This window comes from Papio anubis, chromosome 4 (genome assembly GCF_008728515.1).
Source record: "Papio anubis isolate 15944 chromosome 4, Panubis1.0, whole genome shotgun sequence".
Classification (NCBI taxonomy): Eukaryota; Metazoa; Chordata; class Mammalia; order Primates; family Cercopithecidae; genus Papio; species Papio anubis.
In genome coordinates this window covers 166,811,205-166,837,112 of record NC_044979.1, presented here as the reverse complement: position 1 = coordinate 166,837,112, position 25,908 = coordinate 166,811,205, and the positions used below count along the sequence as shown (strand labels likewise).

General features: G+C 42.5%; 1 protein-coding gene across 7 annotated transcripts in view; it reads left to right on the top strand.

The window, feature by feature from the left end:
• TIAM1 (TIAM Rac1 associated GEF 1) overlaps window positions 1–25,908 on the top strand; it is a 293,585-nt gene that overhangs the window by 168,931 nt on the left and 98,746 nt on the right. For all 7 annotated transcript variants that reach the window (XM_003895546.4, XM_009202373.4, XM_017956476.3 and 4 more), the window contains 3 exons: window positions 16,754–16,978; window positions 19,087–19,272; window positions 25,173–25,319. In XM_003895546.4, the coding sequence (XP_003895595.2) occupies window positions 16,754–16,978; window positions 19,087–19,272; window positions 25,173–25,319 (558 nt within the window). The remainder of the gene's footprint in view (window positions 1–16,753; window positions 16,979–19,086; window positions 19,273–25,172; window positions 25,320–25,908) is intronic.

Genomic DNA, 25,908 nt, shown 5'->3' with positions numbered 1-25,908 from the left:
GGTGTGCTGATTTTGGATCTGACTTTTCTGAGACAGTTTCTATTGACTACCAGAATGTCAATAGAAGCAGTCCTCCCATTTTGGTCTCCCAACCCACTTTATTGTTGTTTATTGTTTATTTGCATGTCTCATAAATTGCCAAGTCTCTGCTCAGCTAGTTGAGTAGTCAGCTAATTATTAGAGAGAGATTTTCTTAAATGTACAGAAGCAATAAGTTTCCTAGTCTTTCCTAAGAACAGAAGTTTGCAAGTTCAAGCACATCATCAATGCTCAGGCAACTAGCTTTCATCTCTGCCTTAGCCTTCATCTCTGCTTTCACCAAGCTGTAGGGTAAGTGGTGTACTGATCACAGCTCACTGCAACCTCAGCCTCCTGGGCTGAGCAGTCCTCCCAGCTCAGCCTTCTGAATAGCTGAGGCTACAGGTGTGCACCACCACACCCAGCTCATTTTTTCTATTTTTTGTAGAGATGGGGGTCTCACTTTATTGCCCAGGGTGGTCTCAAACTCCTGGCCTCAAGTGATTTTCCCGCCTCAGCCTCCTAAAGTGCTGGGATTACAGGCATGAGCCACTGTGCCTGGCCTGATTCTTTGAAACAAAAATTACATTTCTTTATTGACATTCTCTATTGAATGTGATATTAGTCTCATACTTTATTTCTTTAGACATGGTTTATTTTAGTTCTTTGAATATGTTCAAAATAGTTGCTTGAAATCTTTGTCTAGTACTCAACATGGGACTTTTCTGAGACAGTTTCTATTGACTACTTCTTCTTCTGTGTATGGGCCATACTTTATTTAAATTGTTTTAGAAATAGGGTCTTGCTCTATTACCCAGCCTGGAGTACAGTGGTGCAATCATAGCTCACTGTAACCTTGAACTCCTGGACTCAAGCAGTCTTCCCACCTCAGTCTCTCAAGTAGCTGGGACTACCTACAAGTGTGCACCACCACACCTGGCTAATTTTTTAAAAATATTTTTTAAAGACAGAATCTTGCTATGTTGACCAGACTGGTCTCAAACTCCTGGCCTCAAGAAGTCCTCCCATTTTGGTCTACCAATCCTCTGGGATGATAGGCATGAATCACCATTCCTGGCCCATACTTTATTGTTGTTTATTGTTTATTTGCATGTCTCATACTTTTTTGGTTTAAATTGTACGTTTAAAATAATATAAATGTGGCAACTCTGAAAGCAGATCCACCTCCCATCCTCTGGGATTTGCTATTGTTGTTGATTATTGGTGGTGATAGTGCTTCTTTGTTTAGTGACTTTCTTGAGATCTATAAAATATTTAGGCTTTGTCATGTGTACCCACTGAAGTCTCTGCTCAGCTAGTTTAGTAGTCAGCTAACTATTAGAGAGAGATTTCCTTGAATGTACAGAAGCAATAAGTTTCCTAGTCTTTCCTAAGAACAGAAGTTTCCAAGTTCCTGCACATTGTCAATGCTCAGGCAACTAACTTTCCTCTCTGCCTTAGCCTTCATCTCTGCTTTCACCGAGCTGTAGGGTAAGTCAAACGGTGAGCTTAGGAACTTCTTGTGACTATCTGGGCTTGTGGACAGCCTTACACGTATTTGTGACTGTATTAGTCAATTCTCACACCCCTAATAAAGACATACCCGAGACTGGGTAATTTATAAGGAAAAGATGCTTAATGGGCTCACAGTTCCACGTGGCTGGGGAGGCCTCACAATCATGGCAGAAGGCAAAGGAGGAGCAAAGTCCTCTTACATGGCAGCAGACGAGAGAGTGTATGCAGGGGAACTCCCCTTTATAAAACCATCAGATTTCATGAGACTTACTATCATGAGAACAGCATGGAAAGACCTGCACCCATGATTTAATTACCTCCCACTGGGTCCCTTCCACGACACGTGGGAATTATGGTAGCTACAATTGAAGATGAGATTTGGGTGGAGACACAGCCAAACCATATCAGTGACCTTACAGATTATAAGAACTGTGTCATAGCTTTTCAGAGCCTTTTGTGGAAATTGTATTCCCCAGCTTTTCCTCAAGTTTCTTGGTCAACTTCTCATTTGCTCAACTGTTAACACTGCTTCAGGCGACTGCAGTGTTAAACAATTGTCATTAATTGTTTTTCACAAGCACCCCCTAGAGTGAAGAGTGTTTGCATGAATGAGGTCTGAGTCAGGTCAAATAGCAACAAGCTCTGTGAAGAGGTTTTTCTGGGACGTGTTAGACAGGTTGCTTAGTGATGGTTCTCTGAGAAAGGTGTTTTGGGAAAGATATAGAGATCTACCTTGGAATGCCATGTTTAGTTTCATGTGTCAGACTTGAGGAAGGTAGTTTCCTCCTGTGGGGCTATGCAGCTGGTTTTCATGTGATTGTATAGATGAGGAGACAAAGATGGAAATAGAGCGATTTAAAATATCACAAAACTTGCTGTTTTTACTGAGGTTCAGCCATTTGTCTTTAATAAATGCAGCTCAGATTGTTACAGAACTTAGATTAATTTCTGGAATTGTGAAAAAGTTGATTTTGACCATTTTTTACCACTGTTCTTGTTGCTTTTGTGAAGGAATGGCTCTTCGGAGGTTCTTAACCCTCCTACCGCACCCCAACCCCCATTGATGTTGATGGCATTCACCAGGACACTTTAGAGAGTAGACACTATTAACAGATATGCCAGTATACCAGGTATAAGTGGCGACAGTCCCAGGCCAACTGGGACATATAGCAACCATTCCATAGGTACATCTGAGTTGTTCCCAGGTGTTAAGGATCGCAAGCAATGTTGTTGTGAGCACTCTTGTACCTGTTCTCAGATTATGTTTGTCCACATTTCTGCTGGACAAACATATATACCTAGGAGTGGCATGCAGGGTCATGGGTTAGACACATATTCAGGATATGCCAGTTTTCAAAATGATTAGTGTGATTTATATTCTCATCAGCAGCCTAGGAGAATTCTAGTTATTCCTCATGTTTGCCAACTTGATATTGAGATTTTAAAAAATCCTTTTTAAGATATTAATGTGAAATTGAGTGCATATTCATGCACTTAGTGACCATTTCAATATCATCTTTTGTGAAGTGCTTATTTTACTTTCTTGTCAATTTTTTTTCCATCAGAGTTTCTTTGTTAATGATTTATGGCAGCTCTTTGCATATTTTGTATATCATCTGTGTTGATTATATTCATTGCAAGTATCTTTTTCTACTCTGTGGCTTGCTTTTTATTCTCTTAAGGGTGCCATTTGTTGCCGTGAAACTTAATTGTAACCCATGCTCACTTCTCAAGCCTTCCTTAATGGGTAATGCTTTGAGTATCTTATTTTTTAAATCTACATGCTATAGCGTCATGAAAATTTTCTCATATATATGTTATAAACAATTGTTTTGGCTGGGCATGATGGCTCATGCCTGTAATCTCAGCACTTTGTGGGGCCAAGGCAGGCAGATCACTGAGCCCAGGAGGTTGTGACCAGCCTGGACAACATGGAAAGACCCTGTCTCTACCAAAAAATAAAAATGAAAAAAATTAGCTGGACATGATGGCATGTACCTGTAGTCCCAGCTAGTTGAGAGGCTGAGGTGGGAAGATCACTTGCTCCAAGGAGGTCAAGGCTGCAGTGATCCATGGTTGCACCATTGCACTCCAGCCTGGGTGACAGAGCAAGATCCTATCTTAAAAAAAAAAAAAAAAAAATTGTTTTTCTGCATCTGGCATAGTTTTTATTAATTGGAAATCTTGCAAATGAGGAAATGTCTAACTGTCTGACAGCAACAGTAACGTTATTGTGAAATTAGTGGCTATGTTTTACTTAGCCCTTATTGTATACTACCATCTTAATGTGAGTCACATGTAATTCTTAGAGCAGTAGTTAGTTGGATTATGTATCCACATTTTAACCCATTGATGCGTGTTGTATACCCCATTTGTTGAAGTCGAGGCTTACAGAAGCTAGTAATTGGACCCAAAGTCACATACTTACTCAACTCAAACCAAGCCTCTGTTTCTCCAAACCTTTTATTGTCTGAGTATACCATTTGTCCTATCACGATTGACCCTAAGAAGAACAAGGGTAAGAGTCAGTGGCTACCATAAAAAGGGACTAGCCTTTTCTCAATCCTAGAATTAAGCTACTCATTGGAAATATTTCTAAAGTGAAACCTAATCTTGGTCCTGCCTTGCCTCACTACACAGGTTAGATGATTATCAGATGGATTTCAGAAAGGCTCTCTTAAAAATTTGTTTTTAACCCTCAAGTGGAACCGGAAGGTTTTCTTTTTCACTTACACGTTTCTGATGTGAATTCCTTTTGAAAGAACCTTCATGGCCATAAAATTGCTAGTAGAATGTAAATATCCAATAGATCACATGGAGTAAACTTTTTTGTATGTGACAACATAGGATCTTATTTTTGAAAACCTTTGTGTTTTCACATACATTCTCTCTTTCAAAGAGAATGTTTGAAAACATTCTCTGCCTTCTGCTTATTATAAATCCACGTAACTCTGGAGCAGCCAAATCAGAATGAAACCTGTGTGTGTAGGGGTGAGGCCAAAGCACAGGCGATCAGCCATGATTATGGAAGTAATTTGTAGGTTATTCCAGCCCCAGGGCTCAATTCAGTGCACACAGCTTCCAGAGCCTGTGTGCTACTGATTCGATGCTGTTACTCAAATACCCACAGACTCACCCATGGAAAGGAGATTCATGTTACCAACAAAAGTAGGAAAGGAATTTTTATGTGTGAGGTCGGAGGAGGGTGGGAATGAGCAGGAATGTTGGAGCCGGGTATATGGAAGAAGTGCTAAGCTGTCTGCACTATTTTAATTTGAGTTCTTTCCTTCAACTTGAAGCCAGAGACTGTACCTACCACCTACAAAGTACAACTTCCTATTGGGCCTTCATTCATTCATTATCTTAGGATGTCACATGCAATTCCAAAAAGCTCACCCACCTTTATGGTAATATATCCTAATATTAGTTATTAATTTGTCTGTTAAACACCTTGGGAACATAGCTAGCAGGCAAATAAGAAAGATAATAGAGTAGAAAATCATATGCTGTTATGTATCTAAAGGGGTATAGAAAATGTTATCTCTAGGAATTGATTGCCTTTTCCTTCCATAGAAAGTTTTCTCATCATTTACAAAGTCACTTGTGTGAGGGTATTACATGCATATTAAGAGACTCATATGCCATTAAGTTGAGTTGAAGATTAAGTGTGATGATGATGGTGTCTGATAGATAGCAAACGCTTAACAGTTACCATTTTAGTAATAAAGAAAAAAAGACCATTCCATGGGCTCCTCTTAAATAAGCAACTTTACAGAAATTAAGTGTGGCTTCACTGTGAAAAGACTAAGGTCTTGAGTTTCATCAGGGTCTAGAGAACTCCCTTGGAAGCCATGTCTAGCTGTGTGTGTCAGACTTGAGGAAGGTCATGGCCGCATGCCCTGGACAAGGGCAGCCAGGCTGGGGAAGAAGCTGTAAATCATCTTTCACAAGGAGGTGTCAAGTGGACTTGTGGTAGAAAAGACTTTAGTGGAGATTTGGCATCTTGACCCAGTGCCCCTCTCAAAGAGGGGTACGGTCCCTGCAAGACCCTGGCCAACAGGTGAGCCTACTCTCTGGGCAGCATCTCCCATTCCTGGAGATCTCCCAGCTTTCAACCATCTGTTTTGTTAGGCAACCGTAAGTCCTAGAAAGTTTTTCGTCATGCTGAGATAATATGTTCTTTCTAGTGAGTCTTGCCATTTCTCTTTGTTTCTGTATTCACCCCCAGAGTCCTGTGCAAGTCTTCTGCTTATCCTCCTCATCACCTTTTAGATACTTAAAAACAGCTTTCATTTATCTCCTGCCACGTCTCTTTGGGCTACCCTGCGTAAGGTTTCCAAGCCATTCTCCCTGTTCTTACTTGTAAGCGAGCTTAGCATCCTGTGTGAGCCTCTGTGTGGTCTGCCCCATGCAGCCTGCAGTGAGGTTCCTATTGTCCTTGTTTCCTCTAGAGTCAATTCCTTTTATTAAAAGCCACATCAAACTGTTGACCAGACTGAGCTCATGGTATCTTAAACCCTCAAAATCAATTCTTACCCAACAAGACCTTCCCCATCTTATTTTAATAGATTTTTTTTTCAAAAACCCAACTCAGAACTTAAATGTACCTCTTTGATATGTTATCCTTGTGGCTTTTATCCTTCTAATAAACTGTTGAAATCCTCTGGGATCCTTATTTGATCTTCCCTGGTGTTTATATTCCTCTTAACTTCACATTATCCGCTGATATGACAAGCTGAGTACAAGGTCTTCGTTCTCTTTGTTGGTTTCTGTGTTGACTTAGTCTGTAGTTAAGTCCTGTTTTCCCCACTCCGTAGATTATATCCCTCCTCCTAGCCAGCCACTGTAGAAATATTTACCTTTGATTTTGGCATGGATTAGTTGTGGAGAAGGGCCAACTCTAGGATATGTGGAGGCCCAGGAAAATATTTTTTTATGGAGGCTTTATCTATATAAAGAATTTGGCTCACCTTGGATCAACTGTCAGCACCATTCTGGTGGCCCAAACTCAAGCAGTCTGGTGAAAGAAATACCACACAGGCTGGTGGATACGACTCACTAGCCACAGACTCAAGTTCAAGAGTTTTGGGCATCTTTTTGAGACCGCATAGCTGGTACAGGGTGAGAGAATTCCCTGAAGGGGAGAAACCTCCTGAAACCTCCGCTTTCCAGGAGCCAGAGGGAGACTTGGAAAATTTCAAGAAAAACCCTCCAAACTATGGGACCTCCTGAGGTGCAGAGCTCTGGCAGGGGCCCCACTTGCCTACCTCTTAGGAGACATTTAATGGAGAATATGGATATTGAAGTGCAAAATGAATATAAAAGGCTGAAAATCAGTTAGATTGTATGCCTTCTTGTGGGTGCCTCAGAGGTTTCCCCACACTGCAGAGGTATAAGTGTGGTTGAGCTGGATCTTCCTATACAGTTTCTATACTGTTATGTATCATGCAAATTATGTTACTAATGGCATTCTTTCTTTTCTTACATTAGTTTAAATTTGTATTAAATCAATATCAGCATAGTTTAAAAGAATTCAGCTAACATTAAAAGGCTTAGAGTGAAATTATTTTCCTCCTTTTGCCCTCTTCGCCTCATGAGGCTTATTCCCCAGAAGCAACTATACAAAACTATTTTAGCTGATGTTTTTGTTTCTTTGTTTTCTTGCATTTGCTCTCATTTCTCATTAACATGTTTATACTGCTGTTTCTAATGGATTTTAGGTACTACTGACTTTCTATTATGATAGATGAACATTTAGCTGTGTTAGCTATAAATTCTTCTTTCCTCATCTTCCCATATAGGTATATGAATATTTAGGATTAAAGCACTAGTCAGTATTATTACATTGTTATGACTATATAAATAGTATTGGCTGCAGAGTCAAGTAGTGTACTGTGATCTTATTTCTTTTCTGTAACAATTTCTTTCTTGTTTGTTTTTTTCTGTAGTTAATGACTGCCCTCTTTTTTTGCGGGGTGGGCGGGGGGGGGAAGGCTCATATTGCTTATTTTCCTGGTTATGTGGCAGTGATATTTTCTAAATCTCCAGCGTGTTAGCTGTTTCATCAGTGATGTTTTCCTTTGAAGCCTGCCCTCCCTGGCACATTGTCCTGCTCCCATATGGCTGCTCTATGGGCCTCTTGTACAACAGCCTCCCTAGAATTACCAGCTGCTTCTTTTTCATGAAAATAACCTGTAGTAACTTCCTATAAAATGATGCATATTTTTAAATGTCTTCATTCTACCTTTTACTTGCATAATATTTGAGTAATTTGGAATTTTGGCTTGGAAGTCATTTCCCCTTGGTTTAATTATTTTCTGATAATGTTCTCATTTCTGATTAGCATATGTGTGTGTGGTTTTTTTTTCCTCTTTGAATCATTTAGCATCATTTCTTTATCACTAATATTCTGATCCTTGTTTAGTATATATGCTGCCGAAGCAAGCACAATTTCTTTTCTTTGGTTTTTTTTGGAGACAGGGTCTTACTCTGTTGCCCAGGCTGGAGTGCAGTGGTATAATCATGGCTGATTGCAGCCTCAGCCTCCCAGGTTCTCCCACCTCAGCCTCTCAAATAGCTGGGATGACAGGTGCACACCACCATGCTTGGCTAATGTTTGTGTTTTACGTAGAGATGGGGTTTTGCCATGTTGCCCAGGCTGGTCTTGAACTCCTGGGGTCAAGTGATCCACCTGCCTTGGCCTCCCGAAGTGCTGGGATTACAGGTGTAAGCCACTGCACCTTGTTGGTGTTCTGATCCTTCACAATGATTTCCTTCTATTGACATTTTAATTTTGGTTATTTTTTTTTTTAATTCCTAAAAGAAGCTTTCTCTCCCTCCTTCCCTCCTTCCCTCCCTCCCTTCCTTACTTCCTTCCCCACCTCCTCCCTCCCTTCCCCATTCCCTGCCTCCCTTCCCCTCTCCCACTCTCTTTTCAATCTCATTGTTCCTTTCTATTGTAAACTGTACTTTTCGTTCACTTGTTTATAGCTTTAGATTCCCTTGCATCTCCAAAGGTTGTGTAGATTTTAGGGAAGCTTTCTCTGTTTCAGGCATGGCTTCGTGTTTTTTTTTTTTTTTTTTTTTTGAGACAGAGTCTTGCTTTTGTCGCCCAGGCTGGAGTGCAGTGGCTCCATCTTGGCTCACTGCGTCCTCCGCCTCCCAGGTTCAAGCAATTCTCCTGCCTCAGCCTCCCAAGTAGCTTAGATTACAGGCATGCACCACCACGCCTGGCTAATTTTTATATTTTTAGTAGAGATGGAGTTTTACCATGTTGGCCAGGCTAGTCTTGAACTCCTGATCTCAAGTGATCCCACCTCAGCCTCCCAAAGTGCTGGGATTACAGGCGTGAGCCACCATGCCTGGCCTTAAGTTCTCTTTACAGATATTAAAAATAATGGCTTAAATAAGTCTTATGTAAACAAAATATGATGAGTGTAGAATCAACAAGAAAAAGCCTTTTAAGAATTCACACTGGAACTTTATTCCTATCTAGCCTCTTAAAAAATGGTAACTTTCTTTTTTTTTTCTTTTAAAATGAAAACGTTTGACCTACTTTACAATTATTCTTGTGCTTCTATAAACTTGGATTATCCAAAATTTTAGTTTCCTAGATTTGGCATACATTCCCTAGTATTTCTTGTGTTTAAAATGAATTTCCCTTTTCCTGCCACTTACGTAAACCATTGATTATCTGAAATCACCAAGTGTCCTCCATGCCGTTGGATAATTGAAGCTGGATCTATTTAAATACATAATGAAGCCCTGAGCTTCATCTTATCTCTGCACTCAAAGGGGCTGTTATGCAAAATGCATTTTTTGCTGATTATATTTGTCTGTTGGCAAGAACTTTGCTTATTCCCTTCACTGAACTGTATACAGTATTTATAGCATCCCCAGAAGGCAAAGGAAGAATCACAAAATTCACTCTCTTTACCTGTTTGCTGCTGTTTGTTTAATGGGAGGTGGTTTGTGGTTAGCAAGTTGAGAGGGTACCATTGGGTGGTCTCTCCTTCCTGCCTTTTTGACTTCTGGATTCTGACGAAGGGACCCTTCATGAATCTGATGTCCCTAACTAACCTTGCCTGGTTCAAGAAGGGGAGGCAAGGTTAGTGGCTTCAAATGGCTTTTTCTAGCATGTCAGAATTTATATCCTGGAGAGACCTTGAGGAACAACATTGTGTCAGGTCAGGAGTCCCCAGTTGAGGTGTTAGGCCAATGAATGGTCAAGAAATGTTGCAAGACTTTTCTCCACCCAACTAGCTGTTGAAAGCAGTCAATGGAGAGTTCGTCTCCTCTCTTGTGGACACATAGCTCCCTGCCTGCCACTGCAAAAGGACAAAGTTTGCAGAAAAGCTCATTTATTGAATAGTCCTTCTGAGAAATTGATTTGGCTTAATGATAGAGAATGGTAGGGGCTGTCATTTTATTTAGACAGGACAGTGGGAGCAAAAGTTCTCTCTAATGGAACTGCCTTCAGCCATGGACAGATTTTTAAAAAGTTTGGGGGAACTGAGGCATACTTAATGGTGAAAAGGGCTGATGGCTAAATTTTTCATACAGCTGTCATCACATATTTCTATATATGTTTCTCTAGGTTTGGGGGCTCTTTTTATTTTATAATTATTTTTTCTTTTAAATTGTGGTACACCACACATAAAATTTACCATCTAGCCATTTTTAAGTGGACAGTTGAGTGGCATTAAGTACATTCATACTGTTGTGCAACTGTCACCATTATTAATCGCCAGAACTTTTTTTTTTTTTTTTTTTGAGATGGAGTCTCACTCTGTCACCCAGGCTGGAGTGCAGTGGCATGATCTCGGCTCAGTGCAACCTCCACCTTCCAGGTTCAAGCGATTCTTGTGCCTCAGCCTCCCGAGTAGCTAGGACTACAGGCATGTGCCACCATGTCCAGCTAATTTTGTATTGTTAGTAGAGATGGGGTTTCACCATGCTCAGGCTGGTCTCCAACTCCTGGCCTCAAGTGATTTGCCCGCCTTGGCCTCTCAAAGTGCTGGGATTACAAGCATGAACCATTCTGCCCAGCCCATAACTCTTTTTCATCATGCAAAGCTTAAGCGCGGTCCCCATTACTTAGCAACATTCCATATCCCCTTCACTCCGGCCCCTAGCAACCACTGTCTGTCTTTATAAGTTCCAGGATAGCTGCTTTGCCAAAATTAAATAGATACCATTCAAAGGGTGTTTAACTTTCATCAGCTTCCTTCATTTTTACTTCTTAAGTGGAAGACAAAGGTGAACTCTCTGACGTCAGAATGGAGTGTGTTGCTATTGGCTGAATTTGGCTGGGGTCCGCACAGGGGGAACAAGAAGACCCACTTTCATTAAATAGGGAGAGCAAAAGGCTGTTGTTTCACAGAACATATCAGATTGTGGTCTTTCTTGGGCTTCCACGTGCACTACACAGACTCCTTTATTTTTGAGACATGCCCTGTTTTGCAGTGGAATTCTTACTTTGCTGGGAGATCAGTCAGGATGGGTAGAATTATGCTGAAGTAAGGAGCACTTAAATCTCAGTGGTTTAACATGCTTTCTCCTTCCTGGCATGATCGAGGCTGGCTCCAGAGCCGTACTCATCCTCGACTCTTTTGGATCCAGGCAGACAGAAGCTCTATCTTGACACAATGCTTCTGTGACTGTGGCAAAGGGGCAAAAGCCAATCAGGCTTTTGTTGAGTAGTGACATCACTTCTACTGACATTTTACTGGCAAAAGCCAAGTGCCATGGCCATGCCTGGCTTCAGAGGGGGTCAGAAAGTTCTATTCTCCCATATTCCCAGAATGAGAAGAGCTCAAAATATTGAATGGTCATGCCTGTAATCCCAGCACTTTGGGAGGCCGAGTCAGGGTGATCACCTGAGGTCAGGAGTTTAGGACCACCCTGGCCAACATGGTGAAACCCCTCTCTACTAAAAATACAAAAATTACCTGGGCTTGGTGGTGCATGCCTGTAATCCCAGCACTTTGGTAGGCTGAGGTGGGCGGATCACTTGAGGTCAGGAGTTCAAGACCAGACTGGCCAACATGGTGAAACCCCATCTCTACTAAAAATACAAAAGTTAGCTGGGTGTGTGGTTCCTTAGTAGCCTGTAGTCCCAGCTAGGGACTAGGGAGGCTGAGGCAGGAGGACCACGTGAACCTAGGAGGCGGAGGTTGCAATGAGCTGAGATTGTGCCCAGGCACACTAGCCTGGGTGACAGAGTGAGATTCTGTCTAAAATAGTAGTAGTAATAATAATAATAATAATAATAATAATAATAATAATAATAATGGCTGGGTGCAGTGGGTCACGCCTGTAATCCCAGCACTTTGGGAGGCTGAGGCAGGCAGATCACGAGGTCAGGAGATCGAGACCATCCTGGCTAACATGGTGAAACCCTGCCTCTACTAAAAATACAAAAATTAGCTAAGCATGGTGTCGGGTGCCTGTAGTCCCAGGTACTAGGGAGGCTGAGGCAGGAGAATGGCGTGAACCCAGGAGGCGGAGCTTGCAGTGAGCCGAGATTGCACCACTGCACTCCAGCCTGGGCAACAGAGCCAGACTCCATCTTTAAAAAAGAAAAATAATAATAATAATAGTAATTGAATGGGTAATGCTTATGACGCTGCAGCCTGGCTTTCAGAGCAATTAACAAGAGCTGGGAGTCAGGATCAGTGTGTCATATTAAACAAGGAAAAAACAGAACCAAAGCATTTTTTTTTTAAGAACAGGGTTGGTGGAGATTGGGATTTATAATAAATGACTGTGTTTCCTACTTTTTCTGGGCTTTTTTTCCCTCCATCTGTGAAAAATGGTCATCTGAGTCCCTTGTGGATAAATATTTTTATTTAAATTCTTAAGTTCATAACATATATTCAACCAAGCTAGCTATCAGAAATTTCAGATCTTTCTATCCGTTGCTCAGGTATTATGTCAGGGTTGTAGGTATTTCCTTTTCTTACTCCATGAGTTAGGGGGTAAGGGTAGGGGCTGGGAGGTTCTAACTGAGGCAGAAATGAGAGAGGTTTGCCTTGAAGAGATGGATGTGGACTGCCCCTGAGCTTCCACCTGCCAGGTGTTGGTGCAGGAACCATAGCCTCTCCTTACTGCTTCATGCACCTCTGCAGGGATTGCATCTGGATGCCCCCACATTATCCTTTAAAAATGGGTGAAGATGGCCAGGCGTGGTGGCTCACGCCTGTAATCCCAGCACTTTGGGAGGCCGAGGCTGGTAGATCGCCTGAGGTCAGGAGTTCGAGACCAGCCTGGCCAACATGGAGAAACCCCATCTCTACTAAAAGTACAAAAATTAGCTGGGCGTGGTGGCGGACGCCTGTAATCCCAACTCCTCGGGAGGCTGAGGCCAGAGAATCTCTTGAACTCGGGAGGCGGAGGTTGCAGTGAGCCGAGATTGTGCTGCTACTGTGCTCCAGCCTGGGCGACAGAGAGACTCCGTCTCAAAGAAAAAACAGGCGTGAAGACATGGACTCCACTAAAATCTAAAAGCTCCTCATTTCCACTGAGCCATACAAACAAAATGGAAAGCAAGTTTCGGGTCAAGGAACCAGCTTTTTATCAGGTACTACCAGGCACTTGGGAGGACAAGGAAATGGTGGAGAAGGGTGAAGCTTCTTGGAACTTCCTTTGTAGTTTTGTAAGGACAATATTTAATGAACACTAAAAATATGAAGTATCATATTTTTAGCATAGTTATAGAAAAATTATACTCAACTTTATTAGGATAATATACCTTGGAAGGATGTTCTTTGAAACTTTCTATGATAGTTTAACGTATACACAGAAAAGGCACATTTTGATGGTGTTTAACAAACTGAACACACCCCTGTCATACACCCATGTAAGCAGCACCCAGATGAAGAAACAGAAGGTGGCCAGCACCCCAGAAACCTCTCTTGTGCTTCTTACCAGATTCTACCCATTGCATCTCATCCCATCAAAAAAACCTGCCCTCTTGACTTCTAATAGTATATATTAGTTTATCTGTGTTGGTACGTGATATGGTTTGGCTGTGTCCCCACCCAAATCTCATCTTGAATTGTAGTTCCTGTAATCCCCACTTGTCGTGGTAGGGAGCCATTGGGAGGTAATTGAATCATGAGGGCAGTTACCTCCATACTGTTCTCGTGACAGTGAGTGAGTTCTCACTAGATCTGATGGTTTTATAAGGGGCTTTCCCCCCTGCTTCATTCTGTACTTCTCCTCGCTGCCACCATGAGAAGAAGTTGTTTGCTTCCCCTTCGCCGTGATTGTGAGTTTCCTGAGGCCTCCTCAGCCATGCTGAACTGTGAGTCAATTAAACTTCTTTCTTTTATGAATTACCCAGTCTTGGATATGTCTTTGTTAGCAGCAGGAAAATGGACTAATACAGTACTTCATATAAATAGAATCCTACAGTATATATACTGCAGTGAATCTGATTCCTTCCCCAAAATGATGTGTGCAAGATTTATGTGTGTTAGTCTATAGTTATAGTTCCTCCATTCTTGCTGTATAGTATTTCATTGTGTGATTATCCCACATATTCATCCATTCCCCTATTGGTTGCATCTGGATGGTGTCCAGTTTCACCCATGATATGCTGCTGTGCATGTTCTGGTGTGTATATTTTTGTGTGCATATGAATGTGTTTCTCTTGAGTGTGTAACTAGAGTGCATTTTCTGGGTCACAGGGTGTACATATATTCAAGTTTAGTAAGTAATATCCGACAGTTTTCTAAAGCAGTTGTGCAAGTTTACTTTCCAGCCGGCAGTCAGCAGTGCATAGAAGTTCTGGTTACTCCGTATGTTTGCCAACACTGGGTATTTTCATCTTGAAAGTTTTTTGTTTTTTTTTTTAAGGAAAAATACTTACCAGATTATTTTTCCATCTGAGCTGGTTCCTTTCCTAATTAAAAAAAAAAAAAAACGAGGCTGGGCGTGGTGGCTCACACTTGTAATCCCAGCACTTAGGGAGGCTGAGGCAGGCGGATCACAAGGTCAAGAGATCAAGACCATCCTGGCCAACATGGTGAAACCCTGTCTCTACTAAAAAAAATACAAAAATTAGCTGGGCATGGTGGCGCATGCCTGTAGTCCCAGCTACTCGGGAGACTAAGGCAGGAGAATCGCTTGAACCCAGGAGGCAGAGGTTGCAGTGAGTCGAGATTGCACCACTGCACTCCAGCCTGGTGACAGAGCGAGACTCCATCTCAAAAAAAAAAAAAAAAAAAAAAAAAAGTGGGGGGGAATAACCCCACCTAACGAGATACCCACTTATTGTGAGGCACTGAGAGATCCAGTGATTGAGCTTTGTACAGAACACCAGCAGGAACAAGCTTGGTGCTTTCATTAGCTGTAAGGGGGCCTCTCTTTTTCTGGTGGAACTTCAAGGTGATACATAAGGACAAACTATAAGATAATGACCTGCGAAGACGAGATAACTATAACATAAAGTGAAGCAAATTTAATCTCATAAATAGACATGCATTTTTTTCCCCCTAAGTTTCTCAATCTACAAGTCCTCACCTGTGGCTTCCAATGTCTTTATCACCTCGCCTCCTCCCACTCAGTCTTTACAAAGTGATTCCATTTGCTTTGTCAGGTGGTGCTTCTGCTGTTTCTTCTTGCGTTGTCTAGCGTATTGAAATCTTCTTTATCCACAGGCAAAATATTTGTTATCCACATAACAACTGCTGGACCAGTTAGGTTTGCCCAGTGGGAGGTGACTTTGTTGGTTGACACCGTTTTTAATATTTGATGCTGTTTCTTATGTGGAATACAAACCTGATCCGATTCAGAAATAATAAAGATAAAGTACTCTCTTGACTTAAGTTCCAGCTGCCAGCCAGCACAGAGTCATGTGCTGGTGGGGTCCTGTTAATAAAATGTTGTTTACAAGTGGCTGGGCGAGGTGGCTCACACCTGTAATCCCAGCACTTTGGGAGGCTGAGGCAGGCAAATCACTTGAGGTCAGGAGTTCGAGACCAGCCTAGGCAACATGATGAAACCCCATCTCTACTAAAAATATAAAACTTAGCCAGGCGTGGTGGCACATGCCTGTAGTCCCAGCTGCTCGGGAGGCTGCACGAGAATTGCTTGAACCTGGGAGGCAGAGGCTGTAGTAAGCCAAGATCGTTCCACTGCGCTCCAGCCTGGGCGACAGAGCAAGACCCTGTCTCCAAAAAAAAAAAAAACCAACACCAACACCAGCAACAAAAACCCAGAATTTTGTTTATAAGCCATCACTCAAATGAGTCAGAAAACTAAGAAGGTGCTTCAAAGGAAAAAACAATGAAGTGTTTTTGTGCATGAAAAATGATGTTAGTAGCTCCTTTAGTATTGTCGTGGCTGAATAGACTATTTCTTGAGATGGACTAACTTCTGAGCATTTGTTTCACCTCTCTGGACTTAAGAGAATACCTGAAAAGGTCCAGTATCTCCTCACCTGTAAAAACTCATTGATTGAATTCCTAAAGAATCATTAATAGTGAGTTATCACACATGTGCTGTCTCTTGAAAACTATTCTGACTTGCCTTTGAGAACACCGAGTCACGCCAGTCCCACTTAGGTCACCATTGGTGGGTGTTGGTCACCATTTTCTTAATGCCCATCTCAAACAGACCACTTTTAGCACGTGGAGTGTTGTTGGGCGGCTGCAATTCTTAGAGGCTCCCATGGAGTCCCCAAAGACAGTATTTCTTCTGGCTACCTGACCGCTTCCCCAGCCCTAGTTCTGTCTTGCTGCTTAGCACCAGGATAGGACCTTTGGATCTGGGTTGCAGTGGTTCACGAGGGCAGGGCTGTTGTAGCTTCCTATGTCAGTAATGTCCCTCAGTCCCACTCATGCCCTGTGACTGACCAGACTTATCTGGAAACCGACCTTTACTTCACAGGCACCCTCGTGAGTAGACACCAAGTTGTCTGTGTTAGGAGTGTCACTTTCACATGTGAATTCAATAAGTACATTGAGTGAGCAGACGTGGTGGCTTCGTTCAGGACAGCCCTTGAAGGAGAGGAGGGGAGAGTGGGCATCTGACCTGAGACTCACTTTTTGTTACTAATTTCCTGAAGGAAGAGGAGGTCAGGTTAGCTTTATCCGTGGGTGTCTAGACCTGTCACCTCGACTGCCAGGCATTGCTTCTCTGGAAATGCTCCGGTTCATTTTTCTTAAGTTCCTAAGAGGTGCCTTTTTCTACCTGCCCCTTCTTCCTGGTACAGACCACTAGCCAGACGGAGCTCGAAAACTGGATCACCGCCATCCACTCTGCCTGCGCCACTGCGGTCGCAAGACACCACCACAAGGAAGACACGCTCCGACTCTTGAAATCAGAGATCAAAAAACTGGAACAGAAGATTGACATGGATGAAAAGATGAAGAAAATGGGCGAAATGCAGCTGTCTTCAGTCACTGACTCAAAGAAAAAGAAAACAATATTAGATCAGGTAATCGTTCTTCCGTGTTTAGATCCAGACAAAATTGTTAGGTCTCTAAAAGGTTTTTTTTCTTTTTTTTGCTGTTTTGGAATCGTGAAACATCATCAGATATCTCCTCGACAGCCTGTCATCCAGGATGCTGAGTTCTTTATTGTGACTGTCGGTGTTCTTCACTCTTTGTTCGTAGCTGATTGTTAACAACTAAACATAACAATACTACATTGAAAGACGGAAACCCAATAGAGGAGCCCCCGGCCCCCACCAAGGATGTGCTGTTCTAGGGGATCTGTGTAACTGGAAAGTTTGCAATTTCATTTCCCATATTATCAGACGGACCTGGAGTTCTCTTATGGTGGGGACTCATTTCTTACTCCTCAGTAAATTTTGAATTCTTAATTTGGAAAAGGTAAAGTACATTCAAAAGATATATCTGGCTGGGCGTGGTGGCTCATGCCTGTAATCCTAGCACTTTGGGAGGCTGAGGTGGGCATATTCGTTTGAGCCCAGGAGTTCAAGACCAGCCTGGCCAACATGGCAAAACCCCATCTCTACACAAAAAATACAAAAATTAGTCACAACTATAGTCTCAGGAGGCCGAGATGGGAGGATCATCTGAGCCTGGGAGGTGGAGGCTGTGGTGGGCCAAGATTGTACCACTGTACTCCAGCCTGGGTGACAGAGCAAGACTATCTCTCTATATATCTAGATATAAATATATATATATATAAAATTGCTTTATATGTGCATATTTCATGCTAAACAGAAAAGATTGAGTGAAATGAACAAAGGACATTTTTGCCTGCTATTCAGCTGTCAGTAACAGCTATCTGGTAATGCTTTGACGCTTTGTCCTTCGCTTAGGAAAGAATTACATGAATAAATGATATTTAAATATTTGAACAATTGACATGGGCCTTCCACATTTCTCTCCCTCTAGGGTTTCCCTTTGTTACCTGACATTGTGTTTTTTAAAATTGACCCAAAATTCACATAATGTAAAATCAACCATTTTAACACGAACAATTCAGTAGCATTGAGTATGTGTACAATGTGGTGCAGCCACTACCTCATCTAGCCCTGAAATGTGTTAATCTGCACCAAAAGGTAACCCCATACCTGTGAAGCAGTTGCTCGCCTCTGCCCCCGGCACTGTCTTCTTGGATTTGCCTATTCTAGATGTTTCATGTGAATGGAATTCCACAGTACGTGGCCTCTTGTGTCTGGCTCCTTCCCTGAGCTTCATGTTTTGGAGGTGGATCCATGTGGTAGCATACATCAGCACTTTACTCCTGAGTGCTGGCTGAATCGTATTCTGTTGTATGTATACACCATGGTGTGTTTATTGGCCATTTGTTGATGGACATTCGAGCTGTTTCCACCTTTTGCGAACAGTGCTGCTGTGAACACGTGTGTACAGTGATACTATATTTTGTCGAAGCACAAAGGGAGATTTCAGCTATTCATCATTATCTGTCAGCATCACTGAGCCTTCGCTCTATGCCAGACCTTGTCCTTAGGCTTGTATTATCTTTTTCAAACATCCCAACAGCCTTATGAGGTAGGTATTATTTTGCCACTTTGAAAAATGAGGGAATGTCTCAGAGACATGCTACAGCTGGAACTTTGTATTCCAGAAGCCTAGGTCTCCACCGTCTTGTGTTCCGTTTCCACCCTTTGTTCCAGGCTACCACGCTCTTCCCAAAAGCACTTGGTCGAGTGCTTCTAGCCTTTAATTCGTCTCACTTTTCTTTATGTGAAAACCCACCTCTTGTTAAGTCATATAGTTCTCTGGTGATGGAAATCTCTACATTTTTACTTCTTCAGTCTTGTGTTTGTGGCCCAGAGCTTGGAGTTGACAGACGTATCATGCCCCCAGTACGAACTCCAAGATAGGAGGGAACAGAAGAACTTGTCATTTTCTATTTATGATGCTGAATTTATGGCTGTAGATCTTTGCAGAAGGAAACATAAGTAACTAAGAAACTTAGGTACCTGTTGTTTATTCCTTAGGATTATAGTGAATGCCTTTACGACATGTAGATTTGTATAGGATGAAAATATTAACATTTGTTTCCCGTGTTCTCACTTTTTCTTTTCCCGTGTTTTCACTACTGTAGATCTTTGTCTGGGAGCAAAATCTCGAGCAGTTCCAAATGGACCTCTTTCGTTTCCGCTGTTATTTAGCCAGCCTGCAGGGTGGGGAGCTGCCAAACCCCAAAAGGCTTCTTGCTTTTGCAAGTCGACCAACGAAAGTGGCCATGGGCCGCCTTGGAATCTTTTCCGTATCATCGTTTCATGCCCTGGTGAGTAGAAGCTAATGAATTTTTGAAAAACATTAAGCTTGACACTTAATCCTGAGCAGGACTTGACAAGAGTCTCCTGTTTTTCGAGCTTCCTGCTGTGTGTGGATTTCTGAAATGCCCTCCTATTGCAGTGGATGCAAAGTTCCATTTAAACCTGTCCAAAATATATTACTTAAGCATCTCTTGATGGGGGTGGCCTAAGCTGTTGTGCAAAGAAAATATGAAAGGTACCATCTTCATCTTCAGCGTTGCTCACATGTAGTATTTGTTGATAGCTCTTGTCGTCTTCAGGCAGTGTCATGTTTGGAACCCAAATACCTATTTTTTATATTAACTTTGTGGTAATGGTGAGTGGAGTGCTCACTCTCATACATCAATGCATTCTCAGGCTGGGTATGATGGCTCAGCACTGCGGGAGGCCAACGCAGGCGGATCACCTGAGGTCAGGAGTTCGAGACCAGCCTGGCCAACATGGTGAAACCCCGTTTCTATTAAAAGTACAGAAATTACCTGGGTGTGTTGGCGCACACCTGTAATCCCAGCTACTCGGGAGGCCGAGGCCTGAGAATTGCTTGAACCTGGGAGGAGGTTGCAGTGAGCCAAGATCGTACCACTGCACTCCAGCCTAGGTGACAGAGTGAGACTCTGTCTCAAAAAAAAAAAAAAAAAAAAAAAAAAAATACACACACACACACGCATTCTCATTCTGTCTCTTTCACTCAATCACTCACATACACATAATACATACACCATATATGGAACACAGATCTCTTTGGAGATCTCCATTTCACTTTATTTTTACTGTTGTTTTGATGACCACAAATACCCGATGCATTAGAGCAAGGCGACCTCTGTGATTCGCTGGCTGAACATATGCGTTGCTTGAGGAAGGGAATTTCCATCTGACCTCTACGGCAGCAGACTGTGTAGTCGTGTTGTGTGTTTATAATCTGTAATTTCATGTACTTGCTAAATTGCGAGCAGCTTTGTGTACTTTTGGCTCCTTCTCAAAAATTGCTGTATGAGTAACATGGTTTTAGTCTATCCAAGTCGACACCCACTTAAAATGTACTGCACCTTAGCACATTTGCTAGGGAATTAAATGTTAAGTCTCAGGTTCCAGAAACAGCTTTGTAAAACCTTAGCTGTGCTGTTCTTCTCTTGCTTTGTCAGCTGTACCCTTCGATTGCATTCAGAGCTATAATTCAGTCAGAGGCGTTTGTATTCTTTATAAATAGATTAGCATCATCATTCAGATAATTAGGGGTAGATTTACATTTTTAAAGAAGTCTTAAACCAATTTCTGGAGTTATTAAAACTGGCATCCTGATTTGTTCTGCTAATTACAGCTCAGCTCTTGGTCTCCCTGGCTACCACCTCTCCATACAGCTATTAAACCCTGTTTTTTCAGTAGTGGGACAAAGTGCTGTGTTGAATAAACTTACAAAAGGTTTTCAGTTTTTGACTCCAGATCTATTTCTCGGAGACCTGGACACTGATTTTTAACTTAGCCAAATCTCAGTTCGCCTATTCTGCAAATCAAAAACAAACAAAAAAAACTAGGATAGAAATTCTATCTCCTCGTCAGAATATCATCCATTGAGGGCACATTTTTATGAAGGGAACTCGTGGTGTCATTGAGGTACCATCTGTATTAATACTAAACCTTGAGAATCGAAGTGGCTCCCTCCTCTTACTGTACCTTCTAGATTTTGGAGAAAATAATTTTGCTTTCTCCCTAAAACTTGTATGCTTTCATTATTTTCTTCAAAGTCATTGGGTGCAACCTCCCTGAGAAAGTTACCGTTTTACTCTTCCATAATTCATCTTCGGACCCTCTAATTTCCTTCGTCTCAATGCCTGTGATGTGTGTGTATACTTTTCTTTCAAGGGGCAGGCTATTAAAATTTGGCCAGCTGGGCCGGGCGCGGTGGCTCAAGCCTGTAATCCCAGCACTTTGGGAGGCCGAGACGGGCGGATCACGAGGTCAGGAGATCGAGACCATCCTGGCTAACACGGTGAAACCCCGTCTCTACTAAAATATACAAAAAACTAGCCAAGCAAGGTGGCGGGCGCCTGTAGTCCCAGCTACTCGGGAGGCTGAGGCAGGAGAATGGCGCGAACCCGGGAGGCGGAGCTTGCAGTGAGCTGAGATCTGGCCGCTGCACCCCAGCCTGGGCGACAGAGCAAGACTCCGTCTCAAAAAAAAAAAAAAAAAATTTGGCCAGCTGAAGATGGGGATGGGAGAGTTAGTTACTCTGAGGTGTTTTGGTCAGTGGTTTTAAAGAGTATTGAAGTCCATACGTTCAACTGTCTGTTCCTTTGTTGGATTTTTGCTCGCTTTGTCAGTGATACAAGTCTGGGTGTTTCAATATGTTCCTGCAACTTCTCTTTTCTGTGAGGGGTTTCATTTCAGACAGAACTAATCAGGCGAGCCTGTTGGGTGTCTGTTCCTATTTGTTGCTTTAGCTCCTGTGGAAGATCCCGGGCAGGGAATTTTACAATCTGATTTATTAGGGACTCTTATTTTCTTTCCCTCCTCTCCTTGTCATTTGACCCCTGGGATTTTTTTTCTCCTTGGGGTTGAAACATTCTTCAATTTAGTCTTTGTCCAGATTCTTTTTTTTTCTTCTTTTCAGTAGGGGAGGAGGAAGGAGGAGGTGTGAGGGTAACAGGGCTGGGTCGGGGAGAGTGGAGCTACAATTGAAGTAGCATTCACTGAGAAAGCTTCCCGTAATGCTGCGTGATTTGCAGTAATTAACTGAAGGGCCCCCGCTGTACTCTTTGAAAGAAGGTTATCATTGTTCTTGTTTGCACAGATGAGCAGAATGATAGAGTAATCAGGTTCAGGCCACAAAGGGAGGCATTGTCTGGGCAAAGATCATTGAGAAACTCTTGAGCTCTGGTCCAGCAGTTCTTCTGCCAGCCCTTTTTCTAAATCCCTTTGCTCATTTTGAGTCATTATTGTCTTGGAGGTAGTGGTTACTTTTGCAGTTTACAAGGCTCCAAGCAATTGAGAATACTGCTTATAAGAAACTTAAGTGAAGTGTTTTGTTAAACAGGCTAAACTAACTAGTCAGCTGGTTAACTGAGAATATTTTTGGGTGTATGGATTTCTCTTTCATGCTCTCTTTGTCTGGAAATTGTAAACTGAAGAGTTACCTTTTCATTGTTGTCACCATGTTACATAGGGATATGCTTTTGCTTTGTAGTATTTATGTATTTATTTGTTCAAGCAACAAATATATGTAAGTGCCTGGCATCTGTCAGTTTTATCCTTGTGATTAGGACTATAGTGAACAGCACAGAGTTTCTGTCCTCTTGAAGCTTTTATTCTTGTGGGAGAGAAGGGTAAGAAATAAGTAAACAATTAACTAGACACGGTAAGTACAGGTATTGCTGTGTGTATGAAGAAAGCAAACGGTAATATATGTCAACATATTTATATGGCTGCCTCTATGTATGTGTCACTATTAATGACTGGATTTGTTTGTAAAATGACTGTATGACCATGAGGCCAAATGGACATTTTTTTCCTTTAGAATTTAAAATTTTTAACACCATTTATTCAGTGTTGACATAGTCATGTGAGCCTATGTGTGTCTGCATGTTATAATTTATTCGTTTTACAACCTTTATTTACCTTTAACGGAGAAAGTGATGAAAATAGAGAAGATGTTTGCATATCTTACGGTGTGTTTGTCTTGTGATTTTGTTCCCTGTGACATCTCCAGTGTAATCTTAGATTAAGATCTTTCTCATGAAAATTCCCACCGGTGTCTTGGATACCACATTTTTCTATGCCCTGATCTGGGTTTTTTTGTTTTGTTTTGTTTTTAACCTGCCAAGCTGAGAAAATGCAAAATGCAAGACCTCTCAGCTCCCTCATCTTCCTATTTTTGTTTGGGTCCAAAAACCTTCCCTCTAAATACCCTTGTAGAGAAGCTGTTTTGATTCCCGTTTTTAATGTACGTAGGGGTCCCTGCCAATCCACCCATGGGGCTTCTGCGGTGTTTACATTGTCAATACTGAAGCCCCAGAGAGGCATGCCTTCCAACCAACACGCTGACTGCTGGGGAGGCCCCTCATGTTACCAACAGTGCCTCATCCCCTACATTGCTGCCAATTGGCATCTGTCACATCGGGAGCTGCCTGTGTGGGAATCTACAAGTAGGTTCCAAGACATTCACCTCTGGCAACAAAAGAGTGGGTGGAGAAGTTTCATTTCAAGTCTGACTCGCTGTTCCTCCGGCCACTCCCTTTTTTTGCTGAAAGGCAAGCCCGTGGGTGGCCCATGGAGACACCTTCTGGCAGAAGTTCCCTTAAGTTCCTGGGATAAAGTTCTTTTGCCACCTGTAGGATAAAGTTCAAGCCTGAATGTTTTGCCTGGGAGGACTTTCTGGAGTCCTTGTGGAGATTCTACTTGAGCAGTTATCCTGGTGACAGATTGACATTTAGGGTGTTCCCTTGTGAAATGCTTCTCTGGGATCACGCCACTGGACTCCAGCCTGGGCGACAGAGCAAGACTCCATCTTAAAAAAAAAAAGAAAAAGAAAAAGAAATGCTTCTCTGGGTTGCTGGTACATTGTAATATCTCGACAGAGTTTAGCTTTTGTTTGACAAAAAAATACAAGTTTTCTTTCCCATTTACCTAAACATAGGACATGTAAGCGATGCAAGTCTGGTAAGGTGCCTTCATCTTCAGTGAGCCCGGTCCCTTTTGTCATGTTATTCTGCCATCCTTGAAAAGGCTTGGGTAGGGACATCCTCGACCGCAACACACACCTTCCTTTTATCAGGAAAAAGAAAACAGATAGGATAGCGGAAAGGATAACAGAAGACCACCTCCCATTGAGCACAGTTCCTGAAAGTTGCAAATAGTTTTTTTGCTTATGTGCCATTGACCAGAACTTAAGCCCAATCCATGCCCTGCTGCAAGGAAAATAAGTCATCTTGGACTTAGTGGCTGCATGCTCACTTACATTTGAGGTATTTGAGATTTTCCTTTTTTTTTTTTTTATTTTGAGACAGAGTCTCGCTCTGTCGCCCAGGCTAGAGTGCAGTGGCGTGATCTCAGCTCACTTCAACCTCCACCTCCTGGGTTCAAGCAATTCTCCTGTCTCAGCCTCCCAAGTAGCTGGAATTACAGGTGACTGTCACCACGCCCGGCTAATTTTTGTGTTTTTTTAGTAAAGACAGGGTTTCACCATGTTGGCCAGGCTGGTCTCGAACTCCTGACCTCAGGTGATCCACCCGCCTCAGCCTCCCAAAGCGCTGGGATTACAGGCATGAGCCACCGCACCTGGCCTACTTTTGAGATTTTTCTGACTAAGATGGAATAGAGGATGGATATTGGGGGCCAACCATCAAATTGCCTGATTTTGAAACGTGATTATATCTATCCTGAGAAAACAAAATAGTAGAGATTGGTAATTTTAGATTTAACCTGGAAACCCAGGAACAAAACTCTGCTGTTTTTCCACTATTGTTGCTGACGCTTGAGCACCATTTTTCAGTAGAATGCAGAAACAGCTCTGTGGCATTTGGAGAGAAAGCCTGGCTCATTTCCCTTGCTGTTGTAGTTCAAGCCTGTGACCAGAAGGACACGCCATTTTCGGAAACAGAATATATATGTTTTATTCCTATATTATGTATTTTTGCTGGTGATTTCAAACAAGGATTGAATTTGCCAACCTTTCATTTCCATTCTGAATCTATGAAGGGCTCTCAAAGTCCCAGTATGTCTGGGTCATGGATTAAATACTTTAGGCGTTGAGGTCAGGGTAGGCTGGCATGATGGAAGAGGGTTTTTTGAAGGGTGGGACTTATGGGGACCTGAAGACATAGGTGAATGGTCCTGACGCCTCTCCCTTGTGGCTGCTTGTCCTTGCCGTCCTCAGGTGGCAGCACGCACTGGTGAAACTGGAGTGAGAAGACGTACTCAGGCCATGTCCAGATCCGCAAGCAAGCGAAGGAGCAGGTTTTCTTCTCTGTGGGGTCTGGATACTACCTCCAAAAAGAAGCAGGGACGTCCAAGTATCAATCAGGTAGGTTTCAGAGCAGATGAAAAGCGAGCCCACACAGATCGCTTCTGTGGCCACCTCAATTTGGGATGTATGTGTTTCTTCACTGAGGCTGAGTGTTATTTAAAATCAACTAGTTGACACAAAGAAGCTAGCTGTGCTAGATACTTTTAATAGGTAATGCATACCCATAACGTTGAACTCTACTATTAGTCTGTCATCAAGCTGCAGTTTCCCACCTGCATCCTTTCCAAACCCTTGTTAATTACAGACCTACTCAAAGCGCACAATTCACCCTGAGTCTTCAGGAAAAAGCAGGGCTCTATAATGAAGCCAAGTGGGCACCTGAGTGCAGTCTTTTTTTTTTTTTTTTTAGACGGAGTTTCACTTTGTCACCAGGCTGGAGTGCAGTGGCACAATCTCGGCTCACTGCAACCTCCACCTCCCTGGTTCAAGTGATTCTTCTGCCTCAGCCTCCCGAGTAGCTGGGACTATGGGCACGCACCACCACGCCCGGCTAATTTTTGTATTTTTAGTAGAGATGGGATTTCACCATATTGGCCAGGCTGGTCTTGAACTGCTGACCTCGTGATCCACCTGCCTTAGCCTCCCC